This window comes from Gadus morhua, chromosome 5, assembly GCF_902167405.1.
Source record: "Gadus morhua chromosome 5, gadMor3.0, whole genome shotgun sequence".
Lineage (NCBI taxonomy): Eukaryota > Metazoa > Chordata > Actinopteri > Gadiformes > Gadidae > Gadus > Gadus morhua.
This window is the reverse complement of record NC_044052.1, coordinates 23,400,894-23,417,754: the sequence shown is the minus strand read 5'-3', so window position 1 is coordinate 23,417,754 and position 16,861 is coordinate 23,400,894. Positions and strand designations below refer to the sequence as shown.

General features: G+C 45.5%; 2 protein-coding genes and 1 long non-coding RNA gene across 3 annotated transcripts in view; 2 read left to right on the top strand and 1 right to left on the bottom strand.

Moving 5' to 3' along the window:
• On the bottom strand, positions 1-2,479 carry LOC115544507 (uncharacterized). Its single transcript, XR_003976887.1, has 4 exons — positions 961-2,479; positions 566-638; positions 422-489; positions 1-80 (listed from the first exon to the last, which is right to left on the bottom strand). It is a non-coding gene; the product is annotated as an uncharacterized LOC115544507 (long non-coding RNA).
• Positions 1-16,861, top strand: part of LOC115544457 (uncharacterized) — a 993,561-nt gene that overhangs the window by 167,708 nt on the left and 808,992 nt on the right. The gene's annotated exons all lie outside the window — the stretch shown is intronic.
• On the top strand, positions 8,213-13,365 carry LOC115544487 (claudin-11). Its single transcript, XM_030357481.1, has 4 exons — positions 8,213-8,484; positions 8,597-8,836; positions 9,672-9,833; positions 11,906-13,365. The coding sequence occupies exons 2-4, from the start codon at positions 8,617-8,619 to the stop codon at positions 12,217-12,219; spliced, it is 696 nt and encodes a 231-aa protein (XP_030213341.1). The 5' UTR covers positions 8,213-8,484; positions 8,597-8,616; the 3' UTR covers positions 12,220-13,365.

The following is a 16,861-nucleotide window of genomic DNA, read 5'->3' as shown; positions in this document are numbered from 1 at the left end:
TGCCTGGCCTTGGGCGTTTCAGAGCAGCTTGGTGGTCCGCCTCGGTCCCTCCTGGCGCCCCACGCCTCGCCCAGGACGTCCTGTGAAGTCAGACAGCATCTTTATAAACACGTTCTGCTGTCTTGATTCATACAGGATGTACATGTGATTCAATCTCGGAAGACAACGTGCTATAACTAAATAGCTGTGCTGTAACTTCCTAGCTTTATTTATTAACTAGAGACACACAGGTTGGCCGTCTTAAGAAAGGCGAACGTCCACATACTGAAGTTACTGAACCAATCACAATCAAGCATATTCCCCGATATAAATCCTTGTAACTCAATTATAATTAAAATGGATGCAACATTGACACATCAGAACAAATATATTCCATAGTATCACAACAGCAAGTTATAGGACCCAATCAAACGCCACTTACACTGGTGAGCCTGGCTCCCCGCCCCGTCCTCCACGTCTCCAGCCGTCCTGACCACCCTGCAGAGCTCACTTTGGGAAGGTCATAATGTTATAGATGGGTTAATACGGTGGCATCAATGTGAAACCCTCCATACCAAAAGCTCACCTGTGCGGTTGGATCAACATCTTGTGCATCACACAGGTTCAAGAAAGCAAGTACTGGAGCTGCGCCTCCCACACTGTTGACACAACATTCATCACATTAAAAACAAGACATCACAACGGCAATATAACATCACACTGGGATCACATGGTAACAACCACCACAAACAGGAGGTGATGCAGCTACTTTTAAATGCTACTCTTATGCTACAATTACCATATTTGACCAGCTGTACCATTTGATTTGTGCAAATGACAACATTGAGCAACTCCTTTTACTTCTGAAGTCTAGTAGAGGCCACAACAACTACAGAAAGTTATTCAGCCCAAGCCCTGAAACTGAAAGTGCCCTTACCTAACCGTTAAAATGCCCTAACCTAACCGTTAAAGTGCCCTTACCTAACCGTTATGGACTTCTTAGACCAGTGGTGAAAGCAGGGAGGTGTGGAGGCAGACACCTGGGGACACAAAATACAGTTACAAGTTCAGCTCTGTACAGTTATCTAGTCCATATTACTGTATAAGCATGTGGGACATGGTTCCATGATTTTAGCTGCTGATTAATTTCATAAGGTTACCTAACTATTCACCACAAAAAAATAATAAAAAAGTAATTCCATGCATTTTGGTAGAGTTTAACTGAAACTTACAGCCCAGATATTTACCTCACTAGCAGTATCAATAGTTAATTTAATAATAAAATTATACTTTGCCACATTCAGCTGCTGGGACGATCGAACTCCGTAGTATGAAAATGCCAAATTGTCTCCGATCTTATTCGCGACTCAAAAATGTGCGCGCAAGAATGGAGTTCGGTACGCAGTGAGAGTCAGTTGACTTAAGTACAGCGCAGTTAGCCAAGTCGTAGGTAAAATTTGGAGATAAACGCACAACAATTCAGAAACTAATGGTATGTTTTAGAATTATGTCTTACCTAAAGCACAAGACAAATTTGCCAGATGGTTACCGGTGGAAATCGGGTACTGCCAGTACTCGATAGTGTAAACACATTAGTGATGAGGTTACGCAAATGCCAATCCTGATCGTACTGCCAGATGACCCAATAGGGTACCCTCGTTAGTGATGAGGTTACGCAAATGCCAATCCTACTCGTACTGCCAGATGACCCAATAGTGTAAAGTCATTAGTGATGAATGATATTCCAACTGGAATACCAACACTAAAACCTAACCAGAAATAAGTAACGTAACCAGCACCTCACCTTGAGCTGAACGAGGATGAAGAACTTGGGGTCCATCGTCTCATCTCACAATACAGCCAACAGACTTACCTTGAGTCGATCTAGTAGTTTGTTGCTGTTGGTTTATGTGCAGAACTAGTAATTTTAACTACACAGTTCCCCCCCATCTAACAAATTGACTAACAATAAACAAGGCTTAGAACTGTACAATAAACGTATAGCCATCATGTTTGGTAACCACAGTTAACCCGAATATCTTTAACTGACATCCCTTATCTCAGACCACTTTTGTAAATTATCTAGATATTTACAGGTATAAAGTGTATTTCTTAGAGAAACAACGTGCTAAAATAAACCATTAATCTCCCCTCCCCTTAACAGAGCTACAGACTTGAGATGCTTACACCTTTTGTCCACTTCCTTGCTACTCTCCAAACGTTGCATTCACATTGCATGATTGTTGCCTTACTGATCTGGGTGTGGTCTTGGTGACCAGAGATGCATGGTAGGATAATATGCCGTCTGAAGACCACAGTTCTGTAGATGTAACCCATCAGAAGAAACCAAGTGTTCAAAGGCTGTCGTAACACCAGTTACACAAACTGGAACATCCTTCAGGACTGTGACAGGGACTCCCCAAAGAGAGACACCAAGGGAAGGATGGGAGGGCTCCAACAGTTAGCGAGTAGAATACAACCTAGCTCCTACTTGAGAGAACCATGGAGCAGATTTCAATGTTCCTCTTCATACATCTTGAAGCCCCAGTGAGGGTTTCTTTACCTCCTCCTCTGGAGAGCAGCATAACTGCAGCTTGAAGAGGACCATGGTTGGGATGTTTCCAAGGTTGGTTTCTGAATCAAGTGGACCTATAAATTATACCTCGGCCTGAGCTAGGCTTTCATCACAGCACAGAAGTCTTTATCCACAGGGCCCGCCAGCCATCGTCCTCCAGGGTTAGGAAGGGCAGCCACGTCGCCGACTCTCATGCTTAAGTAACCATTTCCAAAGATCTTTTGGTACATTTCCAAACTTCTGTCCAGAAGTCGATCTGAGCCGGTTGGCATCAATCAGTCAGTGTCTGTACCACTCACTTTGTTTCCGTGGTGATTTGGTCGGGCTGAACTCATCCAGAAACGTAGCTGAAAAGTCAAAACATATAATGGGCCTCCACCTAAAGCAACAGTTTAAATCTTGAGGGGACCAGAACCCTGGCCACGCTCACACATGTAGAACCCCATGCCGGTTAAAAGCTGACCAGGCTCACATGTAGAACCATTTGCCAGGTTAAAAGCTGACCACTCACATGAACCATTTGCCAGGTGAAAAGCTGACCACTCACATGAACCATTAGCCAGCTTAAAAGCTGACCACTCACATGAACCATTTGCCAGGTTAAAAGCTGACCACTCACATGAACCATTTGCCAGGTTAAAAGCTGACCACTCACATGAACCATTTGCCAGTTTAAAAGCTGACCACTCACATGAACCATTTGCCAGGTTAAAAGCTGACCACTCACATGAACCATTTGCCAGGTTAAAAGCTGACCACTCACATGAACCATTTGCCAGGTTAAAAGCTGACCACTCACATGAACCATTTGCCAGGTTAAAAGCTGACCACTCACATGAACCATTTGCCAGGTTAAAAGCTGACCACTCACATGAACCATTTGCCAGGTTAAAAGCTGACCACTCACATGAACCATTTGCCAGGTTAAAAGCTGACCACTCACATGAACCATTTGCCAGGTTAAAAGCTGACCACTCACATGAACCATTTGCCAGGTTAAAAGCTGACCACTCATGAACCATTTGCCAGGTTAAAAGCTGACCACTCATGAACCATTTGCCAGGTTAAAAGCTGACCACTCATGAACCATTTGCCAGGTTAAAAGCTGACCACTCATGAACCATTTGCCAGGTTAAAAGCTGACCACTCATGAACCATTTGCCAGGTTAAAAGCTGACCACTCACACAAACCATTTGCCAGGTGAAAAGCTGACCACTCACACAAACCATCTGCCAGGTTAAAAGCTGACCAATCACACGAAGAACCATTTGTCAGGTTAAAAGCTGACCACTCACATGAACCATTTGCCAGGTTAAAAGCTGACCACTCACACAAAGAACCATTTGCCAGGTTAAAGCTGACCACTCACACGAACCATTTACCAGGTTAAAAGCTGACCACTCACACGAACCATTTGCCAGGTTAAAAGCTGACCACTCACACGAACCATTTGCCAGGTTAAAAGCTGACCACTCACACAAAGAACCATTTGCCAGGTTAAAAGCTGACCACCCGCACATGAAGAACCATTTGCATGTTAAAATCTGACATATGAACCCCATGCATGGTCAAACACTGACCAGGCGCACACATGTGTGAAAGAAATACAAATTAAAGACTTCATTAACAAGTAGTATAGACAAACTATTGTTTACATTTAGGACATTTGGCGTTTAACACAGTTCGGGTTACAAGTCACCCCGCGCTACCTCTGAGCCAAGCCGTACCCGTTATCATGCTACTACTCTTCGTCCCCTAAGGGATATAAGGCCTCAATGAGCAACCTCCATTCCACTCGGTCCCTGGCAGCATGTTGGGCCTCTCCCCACGACAGGTTCATCTGTACCGGCTCTTGTGTCACAGTTCTGCGCCAGGTGGTTTTTGGCCTCCCAGGTTTTCTTTTGCCTGGTGGTGTCCATCTTAAGGCGACCTTTGAGATGCGGTCCGGCTCCATCCTCAACACGTCCCAGCCATCTCAGGCGTCTGTGCGTAATCTCCTAGGTGATGCTCCAGCTACCCGTTATCATACTCATCGTTAAACATTGTTCTGTACTGTCCGCAGTGATGCTCAGATTCAAATGTTGCCGCTGAATGAGCCCGAGGACGGGGACAGGATTTGATGGAAGGGGTGAGGTAGGTGGTCTGTTGAGAAGGCCTACCCAGTGGAGGGGTGGTGGGTCTTGAACAGCAGGATCCTCTTCATCCCATCTGAGCAGCAGGCCGATGAGCCCTCTGCTGGCTCAGATGCAAGTCTTTCTCAGGGCTGTACTGCAGAGTAATGGCAGAGGCCAGCTGGGCCTGGAAGATGGTCCCCTCATATCAGAAACCAACCTGGAAAGACCCCAACATGAACCCATTCTGAGCTGCGATTGTGCTCTCCTCCAGCTGTGGAGGTAGAGAAACCGTCGCTACGGCTTCAAGATGTATGGAGGAGAACGTTGAAATGTGCTCCATGGTTCTCCGGTGCAGGAACCAGGTTGTGTTCTAGTTGCTGAGAGGAGGAGCCCTCACATCTTGCCCCATGCGTTTCTCCTCAGGGGAGTCCCGTCACCATCTTGATAGACTTTCCCCTTCACGTAACCGACGTTACGACGGCCTCTTAAACACTTGGTTTCCCCTGAGAGGGCACGTCTACAGAACTGTAGACTTCAGACAGCACAGTACCCTAGCATGCATCTCTGATCGCTCAGACCAGACCCGCATCAGTAAGACAACACACACGTAAAGTGATGCAAGGTTCAGGGAAGAAGTGGTGAAGTGGGCAGAAGAAAGTCTGAACACAACCCTGGAGTATGTTATAGCTTTACCCATAGAGATCCAACTAGTGGTACACCATTCACTTTGAACCTATACTGCACTACTTTTAACTATATCAATCTTTACCCATCGACCCTGACCAACCAGACCAAACAGGGGGCCAAAATGATGCCCCAAAAAGGAAAGATCTGGACTTACAGTTCGCAGTTTCTTCTTCATGGTTCAATTGGGATACTCACAGAATCTGTTTATTCTTCTTGACCTGTGAAGGAGTGCAACGAGCTGATCAGTTTCAGAGTACAAATTAACGACTGAACACAGTAGCAACATTGCTTCATGTTCACTGTTCATTTAAACTATTCAATCGTTCCTCTTCGGCAACCAACTAATCCCACATTTCTAGAGTCACCTACTCAAGTAAAAAAAACAGTTCATTATTAGGCTTTTGATATATTCAATCAACTGTTACCATGGAAGTCAGTGGGCTTCAATCTTAAACGTATTCTAGTTAAACGTAGAAATGTCATTAAAACTTGAAACCAATATTTGTTTGCTTAACCAACCCTTAAACAAAAATCCCAAAACAACCAATGATGCAACCATTAAGGGTTCAATTAATACATGACTAGACCAACGCATTGACTCTAAACCTCTTAAATCAGCCACACAACAAACATGAACACCAACATCCACTCACACCACCCGAATAGTCCAATATCCTTGAGGAAACAGTTCACCTCCAATTACATCCAAAATTAACATTATTAAACATATCAAGTCGGCCTAGTAGATAATACACTACTCACAGCTGCTCCAGATCTTGCGGTCCGTTTTACTTCGAAAAGTGTTCGTGACCTTGCGGTTCACCTGGAGAACAGAAGAACAAAACTATCATCAGTCACTCATAACCAGAACATTCCCACCACGTTGTGGTTCAAGGTCTTAACCATTATTAAGATTACCGTATACTGATCTAATAGACATTAGACTGATAACGGTTGGTGAAACCAACATATAATTTATGATAATTTACTGAACGAGACTCAGCAGCAGATGGATCAACGCAAACAGCGCGAGCCGCCACAGGTGAGCTCATTGAAGACGAAGCCCTCATTTAATTAGTGCATCATCCAATTAGAATGAGAATCAGGTAAAAAGCTAGATATATTCTATCCCATTTAACTTCAAAGATTGCTCTTCAACAATCCTCAAAGCCATGTGAATAGCTTCTAAGCAACTTATTTTGTTCACATTCAAGTCAATTCAGTTATGTCGCTCTACCGTCTATCTAAACAGAGGAATTGTACGCGGTTATTTTCCCGCACACTTTTACACTCTTATGATGGAGGCCATTTTAAAGTTTGATTGAGGTCTCGTGCTTTCATGAGTCGAGTTTCTGCCTTTAATAGGTCCATGGTTTCTGGCGAATCAGACTGGGGTGTTCCAATACTAACAGAATTCCTTCAATCATGCAATAATTTCAACGCAAACAGGTATCCAAATCAATAAGACAATATAGGTCATAAATACATTATTTGCAATCAACTGTTTTAGGAATAGAATCCATAATATATTGATTAAAATACTAAATCAAAAATCCTTAAAAAAAGGGAAAAACCCAAACAATACAACCATGAAGGGTTCAATGAAAATGTGACTTTGCCAAGGTATCAGACACAACAGACCCATATCCACAAGGAAACACTATTTAAAACAGTTCAACTCCAATTACATCCAGAACTAACATTATTAAACATATCAGGTCGGCTTCGAGGACGATAAACTACTCACAACTGCTCCAGATCTTGTGGTTCGTTTTACTTCGAAAAGTGTTCGTGACCTCGCGGTTCACCTGGAGAACAGAAGAACAGACCCGTCATCAATCAGTCATAACCGTTAACCGGAACATTCACACCACGCTATGATTCAACTTCTTAACCATTATTAAGATTACCGTATATTGAGACATTAGTGATAAACTGTTTGGGAAATGTTTCGTTTTTTTGAAGAAAGTAACGCGACGCAGCAACGGATAGATTGATCACTGCAAACAGACCGCGAGTCGCGACAGGTGACCTGATTACCGCGAGACGAATAGGGGCGGGTTCAGAGGACGCAACGGAGCCTCCTTGTGATTAAAAAAAATAAAAAAAGCTGCTCACACACACACACACAAAATAAGAATATAAAATATATACATAGTATACTGTTTACATACATGTAAATATAGAGTATGTCGGTGGACATAGGCTGACTCCATGCGTTCTGGTCTACTGTTGTGACGGGGTCTTGGTGCTGAAGGGATCAGCAGGACCGCAACGCCCCCTTGTGGCCGCCCGGTGAACCGCGGGTTGCTGACCGCTGCTCAGCATCGTGTCAGCCTCCGAAGGATGACCTCACCCGGGACCAGAAGAGGACCAGGTCTCAGTTGCGGTTCAACGTCCAGTTACTTACGCCCCCGTGTGTGTGTGTGTGTGTGTGTGTGTGTGTGTGTGTGTGTGTGTGTGTGTGTGTGTGTGTGTGTGTGTGTGTGTGTGTGTGTGTGTGTGTGTGTGTGTGTGTGCGTGCGTGCGTGCGTGCGTGCGTGCGTGCGTGCGTGCGTGCGTGCGTGCGTGCGTGCGTGTGCGTGTGCTTACGCCCCCCCAAGTAACTGGGCGTTGAACCGCCACTGAGACCTGGTCCCCTCCTGGTCATCCTTCGGAGGCTGACACGATGCTGAGCAGCGCGGCGGTGCTAGGGTTAGGGTAATGGTCAGGGTTAGGTTTAGGGTTAGGGCTACATGTGTCATCATTTACTGTGTGCATACTTTATATTTCACTGACGATGCCTGTTATGACCAGTAGATGGAGCAAGAACTCCTTAGATTCATTCGTCTCCGACAAACTGCTCTAAAAGGTTGAGAATGATCGGGCCCGAGGCAGGGTAAGTGCAGACCACTTTCCAGAGAGATTGATAGAACGACGTCCTTCTTCTTTTGGATAGTTATTCCCAAGTCTCTGATTGGCTGACGTTTCACGAAAGTATTTTTTTTCATCAACCAAGTCCCTGATATAAAAGTACTGGGCCGGTGGAATGCAGCCATCGTCCTTGAGAAAGTCACAACGAATCCTGACTAGATAATTATTCTGTCAACTGGACACCGCGATAGCACAGTACTGGATTGGATTCTCTTGTAAACATTTTTTTACATCACTTTCTTTTACAACGATTTAATTTTTTTCTCCCCTTTTCGAGGTTAGGATTTGCGAGTCTCGTTTATTCTTGTTCTCGCTTCGTGTATTTAGTGAACGATCTTCTGTGATCCATGGCCTGTCCGCAAGTTGGCGGCTTCCTTATGGGCTGCCTCGGGTGGCTGTGCATCCTGGTCGCCACCTCCACCAACAACTGGGTCATCATGTGTAAATACGGCATGAACGCCTGCAAGAAGTCCGAAGAGAGCAAAATCAAGGGTCCCTGGGCGGAGTGCTCGGTGTCCTCCGCTCACTACGAGTGTCAGCCCCTCACCCAGATCCTGGAGCTGCCAGGTAGGCGCTGCTCGGTTTGTTTCCAGTTGTTGACTTCGTCTAGGGATGCTTACGGAACGGAAGTCAATTCCCTTTAGAATGTCTGCGTGAGAAAAACATATTTTAGTACACCTGTGTATCAGGTGATTTGGCAGCCCCTATCATCCCAAATTGAAATAGGTCATTGAAATAATAATAACCTTGATTGCTGAGTAGCTATAGGAATCAGATCACAAACTAGGTTGATTTGTTATGAACGAGTTTTAGTGTTTGTAGTGAGTAGTAGGCCTAGAGGTAGTGTGCATACCTTCGCTCTATTATTTGATACAATTCTATTCACTTCTATTATTCTTCTCGAGTCAATCCAATTAGTAGATCCCTTAATCACAGTCACAGCCTCAAAGGGCTACTCTACTCTACTCTATTGCATTAGATTAAATTCTATTCTGTTCTACTCAGCACTCCTCTTCTCTAGAGTCCTGTACCGTAGACGTTCCTCTATCTCTGTGGTTCTCAAACTTGTCGCGTGTCTCCCCTAGTAACACTATTATGACCGATGATATCAAATACAGCAGAATACATTAGCGTAGACCTGAGGCCCTATTCAGCTACACACTGCTCACGCAGGAGGCACATGTATTCCTTTAACTTATTTTAAACCCCATCTTACTGATATCATGGTTTAATGTATTTCCATTCGCACTAGTGTTCTGATATTACGTCCAGAGTGACACCTCTGCGTACCACTAAGTTGCGCCGTGTGCCACCAGAGGTACGCGTGCCACAGGTTGAGAGCAAATGCTCTATCTCAAGGGTGCGAGTGTCACGGTGCGTCTGTCCGTCCGTCCGTCCGCAGCCTACATCCACACCACCCGGGCTCTGATGATCACGGCCTCCACCCTGGCGCTGCTGGCGGTGGTGCTGCTGCTGATGTCGCTGCCCTGCATCAGCCTGGGCGAGCCCCCCAAGGCCAAGAACCGCCGCGCCGTCCTGGGGGGGATCTGCTTCCTGTTTGTGGGTAAGAGAGGACAAAGACACAACGCGACACGCACACACAGGAGGACACGCCTGCAGAGTACACAACGCGCACACACATGCAAGGAATACACCCACGCAAACACACGGACGCACACACACACACACCTGCACAAACTACTCACACAAACACATGCACACACACAAACTAGACAAACACATGCACACACACACACACACACACACACACACACACACACACACACACACACACACACACACGGTAAGCACATGTTTTGTGGGGACCGATCCCTTTCAGTTTCCATGAACATTCCTCCACCTCCTCCTCCACCTACTGCGCTCCACACCCTGTTCTATTCCCGACACCAGCACCGCTGGAAACACTCACCCCACCCAAGCACACGGTCCTCCTCACACACATCTGGGGGTGGCCGGGGGGGCGCGGCCCGCGCTCGGCAGTGAGTTGTGTTTTCATGGAGCAGGAATGCTTTGATACGTGGTTGAGATAATAAGTGAATGGTGTATGGAGTGGCGGTAGGAACCAGATCACAGAGCGTCTGCAGCCCTCCCGGAGCTCTTCAGAGGGACCACCGACCGGTCAGCCAGGACGAGAACATTAGCTTTTGTTGTGTGTTTGTTGTGGATGCGTGAGTGGTGCTCTCGGCAGTGTGCAGATTTGTTTTGGTGGAATAAATCGGTACACTGCCGAAGCCCGTCACAAACATGACAACAAATACACAACAGCGAAACAATGTTTTGTGGGGGGAGTAGTGAGAATAGTTTTCTAATGTCTTAACTGTTGCACAGCAGCTACACAAAAGACATCATCCCACATCATATATGCTATCTATTTGTTGCTATAACCTCGTGGAGACAATGTGCAGCTCATTGACCTGCATCGGCTGATTGTTTAGGTTTCATGACAAGGGTGCCTTTTCTCATCATCATTTTCCTCACTTTATACTTAAAGGTCCCATATTATACCATCAGGTATGAGTGTGATTAGTCATTAAGAGATCTGCCTCTTCATACATCACAAGTGGGCGTGTCCACCTAGATGTGTGCTGGATAGATCGGTCTTCCAGCCTACCCAGTGGACTGTAGCAAACGTTGCTCATCTATCCGTCACACATCTAGGTGGAAACGCCCACTAGTGATGTCAGCAGAGGCCGATTTTCTAAACGGCCTGTAAAGGCTGTTCTGTGAGATCATGTTTCTGTTCCGCGTCATGTTTCAGAGTGAGCGCAGACGAGCGCTCTGTGAGGGTCTTGTGAGGATCCTGTGAGGGCCGGTAGATTCTCCCGGGGGTGTGTTGCCTTTCTCTTCATCGCTGCGCAGTGTCAAAGGTCAATTGATCGGGCATTGTCCCTCCTTAGTTCCCAGGAAGCTATCAATACTTAATAGCTTCCGCTTTGCTAACACTATCGTAGCGCCGTAAGCGTTAGCATAGCGGTGTTAGCGATAGCAGGGGCGTGGGTCCATGGGCCGAGCTGTTTGTTATATTCCACGTAGCTCACGGCGGTGCTGCCCATTTGGGTGAATTTAACTTGGAGCAAATTATCTTTTTCCCAGATTAGATTTTTCTTGAAGCAGTATAACTTTACATCCAAACCTGTTGGAGTTCTATTTCAGTCTGTTGTGATATACACACACTCACACACTCACACACTCACACACTCACACACTCACACACTCACCTTCCTATCCACTATGGGTTGTTCTTCCAGGGATGATATTACGCACGTGTTCGCTTATCTTTCCACAGTGAATTGTTTTGCAGTGTTAGGGTTTTTCCGAGAACCATGTTCACATATCTAGTAGCTAAACCCTCCCTTTCCCTGTCCCCCCTCTCTCCCTGCCCTCTGTCTCTATCTCCCCCCTCTCTCTCTCCCTCCTCCCCCCTCTCTCTCTCCCCTGACCTCCCTCACCTTACCCGCCCCCTCGCTCCCTCCCCCTCTCTCCCTCCTCCCCCTTCCTCTCTCTTCCATCCCTCCCCCCTCCCACTGTCTCTCTCCTCCTTCCTCCTCTTTCCGTCCCCCCTCTCTCTCCCCCCTCTCCCCCCTCCCCCCTCTCTCTCCCCCCTCTCCCCCCCAGGTCTGTGCTCAGCCGTCTCCACGGTGTGGTTCCCCATCGGGGTGCACCGTGAGCAGGACCTGCGCTCCTTCGGCTACTCGCTGTACGTGGGCTGGGTGGGCTCCGTGATGACCCTGCTGGGCGGCCTCCTCATCGTCTGCTGCTCCTTCTCCTCCTCCTCCTCCTCCTCCTCCCCCTCCGGGGCCAACGCCTACAACCACAACAACGACCGCTTCTACTACTCCAAGGGGGGGCACCAGCTCCAGCAGCCGCCCCCCGCCGCCGCCGCCGCCGTCGCCGCGGCGACCAGCCACGCCAAGACCGCACACGTCTGACGCGGGCGCCGATGTCGTCGCCCGCGCCGGCGATGGGTGGAAAAGATAAGAGGTGTTGCCGTGACGATGGTGGAATGGACTCAGTGGAAGGGGTGGGGGGGGGGGTGATGTACAGTGACACATTGAGGATGATGAGACATTGAACACACACACGGATGTATGATTTCACACACGTAGACAAAAGGTTTATTGAAAGACACATTTTGATTAGGCAGACACAACAAGGCACAGGAACACTGATTTAGTTCAGCCCGAATGCTTCGGGACTTTGTGAAACGGTCTTCTATATAACTATTTTTATATTTTTATACTTACAAAAGATGAAGAAGAAAACCCTTAGGAACTTGAAGTAAAATTGATATCCGAGGGTTGTTTCTGTGGTATTATGTGTTTTCTTTTAATAACTAACACCTTGATGTATTGTACTGATAAAGATAAAGTATGGCAGTTGTATGTTTATGTTTGAATTTCCATGATGTTTTGTATGATTACGATCAACAGTGTCATACGACTTCTTGAGTTCCGCCCAAGACGGTCAACATTAGAACCAAAAGATGCACTTATCCAAAATTATTGAAACAGCATAAGTTGAGACATTTCACCAGGCTGGCTGTTTCTCAAACTCTCTGTGGCAGATATCCAGTCCTGAGCCACCACACACACGAAAAAAAACACACACACACACGGACAGGCGAACAGACAGACAGACAGACAGACAGACAGACAAACAGACAGACAGACAGGCAGGCAGGCAGACAGACAGACAGACAGACAGACAGACAGACAGGCAGACACACACACACACACACAGTTTGCAGGATCTTTTTTGGAGGTGGCTCTGATTTATCTTATCAGATCAGATGATCCCTCCACCCTACATCTTGTAAATGTAGCTCACATTTACAAGACGTGTAATGATAAGAAATAAGAAAAATTAATAAGTGACAGAAAGTAGATCCAACCCCAATTCTACATGTTGATCTGTGAAACAATAATATCCCAAACGACGGTTCGGGAAGAGTTTGAAACCTCACTTGGTGAGCCAAACCGCACCATATGTTTTTTGCTTTGTTATTTATTGTATTCCAATTAATGTGCATTTGTGTTGAATTTCTGTAATAAAGGTGAAGTGATTATAGCTTTGAACAGGCTGAGCTCGTTCTTTGGTAAGTCTTCTTCCTTAGTCACCAAACCAGTGCCTTTTCCCAAGGAGAAAGTTGTACCTGAACCCTAAATATATTCCCTTTCTTAACCAAATTTATGACTTGTCTGTCTGTGTGTGAGGGTCTATCTTTCACACGCTAAGCTCCATATTGAGGTAATCTGTTTTATATTGACGTTATTGTTATGTTATCACTGCGTTCTACTATCTTGTGTTTTGGGGCTTTTTTTTGTTTATGGGGGATAGTAGGTAAGCTGTTTAATGGAAAATTGACTGCAGCTGCACATTTTGTTAATGTGTGTGTGTGTGTGTGCGCGCATGTTTGTGTGTGTGTGTGTGTGTGTGTGTGTGTGTGTGTGTGTGTGTGTGTGTGTGTGTGTGTGTGTGTGCGCGCGCGTGAGTGTGTCCAAGGGGTGGACAAAGCGATAGCACTAATTGTTTCAGATGTATCATATCTGTCGTGTGACCTTGAGCTGGTTCTTCACAAGAGACCGTGTCTCACACACTGGCACAGAGTGTTCCTGCCTCCTCACCCCCCCCCACAGATACACACACACACACACACGCACACACACATACTGGCTGACACACCGACACACACACCATGGGCAGTCACAGTCTTTCGCTACAAGCTGACTCACTGTCCTTTCTAATCTCTGATATGTGACACGAACTCTATCGTACCGTGTGCGTGCGCGTGCATGAACGTGAGTGTGTGAGTGTGAGTGTGTGTGTGCGTGTGTGTGTGTGTGTGTGCGTCTGTGTGTGTGTGGAGCCACCCACAGCCGGATGGCATGGGAGTGGGGTATGGAACCAAGCTGTCAGCTCAAATATATATACACACATATTTATATATATATATATATATATATATAGCCAATGTGTATAGATATATTTATATACTGTATATGTATATATATGTATATATATGTTCATATATATATATTTCAACATATTATATATTATATTATTGTATTTATATATATATATTTATATATATAGCCTATATATATATATATAGTTTTCTACGATATATATATATCTATTTATTCCTATGTATGTGGCTCTATTTATCGCTGATAATATGCTGATAATATGCTGATAATATGCTGATAATATGCTGATATGCTGTAAGTTTCTCAGTCAGGAAGCGGTTGGCGACACTACTGGCGTTTGTTACAAAATGGGAACAGGAAACTTTTGGGGGTTTTGATGAGTAAGAAGACGGTCGGAGTACAGTCGGAACGCGGGGCTCATCCTTTGAAGGTCTTCAGCTATCAGCTCGTCCGTCCCGATCCAAACTAACAACTCTGGAGCGGATTGAGGATTTGCTGGAAAGCCACCTTTACGGTCTTCACTGCTCCAGTATGCATCATGCCTCTCTGTATTGTCGGCCCAGTCTGTGCGCAGAATAACCAGAATGTGTGTTCGCCAGAGGAGTGGAAAGACCTTGAACCTCAGACCTGGGATCCGATCCCTGTTTGTTGTTGCTTCTAAAAAGATTTATTTTCCTGTAAGTCCATCCCAAACATTATGACAAAACTCAAACACAAGAAGATACAATATTAAATAAACCACTGAGCCTTTCTTTTCTTTTTGGTATTTGCAATAAATAGCTTTCATTGTTGCATGGAGGCGATACAGCCCAAAGTGTGTAGCCATAAGCAACACAAATAACAACCGACCAAAATAACAAACATAAATATTAAAGCATCAACAGAGAAAATAAGACCCACACATATAACTATACCATACAATGTTGTACCAGAAAAACAGAAATAAAAAGGATATTTCTAGTTCTGCAAAGGAAGTCGAGTCCACAGGTCTGACGCACACCGATTGGTCGATTGGCCCCAGTGAGAAACAGAGAACAGGAAGAACATGGCACATCTTTCCCAGAGTCCGAAGAGTAGAACAGTAGCTGGCTTTAAATATTGCAGCAATGTAAATATCTGTGTATGGATGTGTATGCCTTGATGTGCGCGTTTAAGTGGTCATAACGTAGTAAAAGGTTTATTTTATTGATATCTTGTCATTGGGAAAATGATGACAGCTTGAAACAATTGTTTTTCTAGCTTACATTTCATCTGGATTTCTAAATCACGAGGGCTAGCTTGTTGTGAAAGTCATCGACTTAAAGTTTTAAAGTTAAATAATTCAAATGAACACATTTCGATCCTTGTTCTATTTGACTATTACTATTCTAGACCCTACTGTTGTTAAAAAATATATACATGTATTTTATCCTACTTGTGATTGGATTAAACACAGGAGGTGGAGACCCTCCACCTACCTCCTCTACACACCCATCAGTGATCAGGGTGTGGGGACAGGATACAGCTGTAGAAAAATACTTTATTCCTCTCTGCTCTCATTGTATCACTCCCGTGTGTCTAGACTGTTTGAGAAACACATTGATTCTGGTCAGAGGAGGCTCTACCAACACTATATTTCAGGGATTTATTAAACTAGTAAAAAATGTAAACCAAAAGAAAAACAATGAATATTAGGAAGATAAGCGCTGTTTCTAAATCAATGCACTTCAAAAGATAGGAAAAAAATAAAAATAACAGACTAAGTAATGTTTACAAATCCTAAAAGTAATATCCGCAATTTGAAGATTACTACCTAAAGGAAAAATTGGTGTATTCTCTGCATTTTACATGCTTCCTAAAAACGTTCTATCGGATGGAAGCTAGCGTCTGTCTGTGTGTGAACATAGGTGCAGAAACGTCGTGGACTTTGGCTTGCTTTGTAAACAGTATTTGTGGCAAAAAAGTGTTGCTGTGTACAGGAAGTTGGCATACTGGTGAGTGGATGGCGGCGGACGCAGTATGCTACATGGTTCAACCCCGTTAGAAAAAGCACACTGGCTCCCACGGCTGGAAGCATGAGATCACATGAGATCAAAACGGCAGAAACGTCTGTAAACGACTCTCGTTTAAATGAGGTTTTTACAGAGGACCTCTCCGTGGAAACGGCACGGAGCCGGTAGCACAGGAACGGACGGGACGGTTTGGAGGTCGACTGACTCGACCTTCGGTCCACGTCTCGACACCGGCTCTCTCTCCCCTCGAGGTCGACAGGTACGAGAGCGGGTCGGGGGCGGGGGGGGGGTTCTAACGGACCTTAGGGAACGGCTTTTTGTTATGTCAGGTTGCGATATCAGTCGCCACATGCAAGTACAACATTGAGCATCCGGGCGTTGTGCGTGAGAACATGCTACACCTCAGCCACACACGTCAGCCACATCGAAGTGCAACACGCTTGCTTGGACCAGGAAACACACACGCACACACACACACACACACACACACCACATACACACACGCAAACAAACATGTACTCACACATACATGCAGCTGTACACGCATATACACATGCTGACACACCGATCCGATAATATAAACCCACAGAACAACAACGGAGGGGAGTGGAGGGCCTGAGACGCCCTCGGTCTGAGAGTGGCGACGCAGAGAT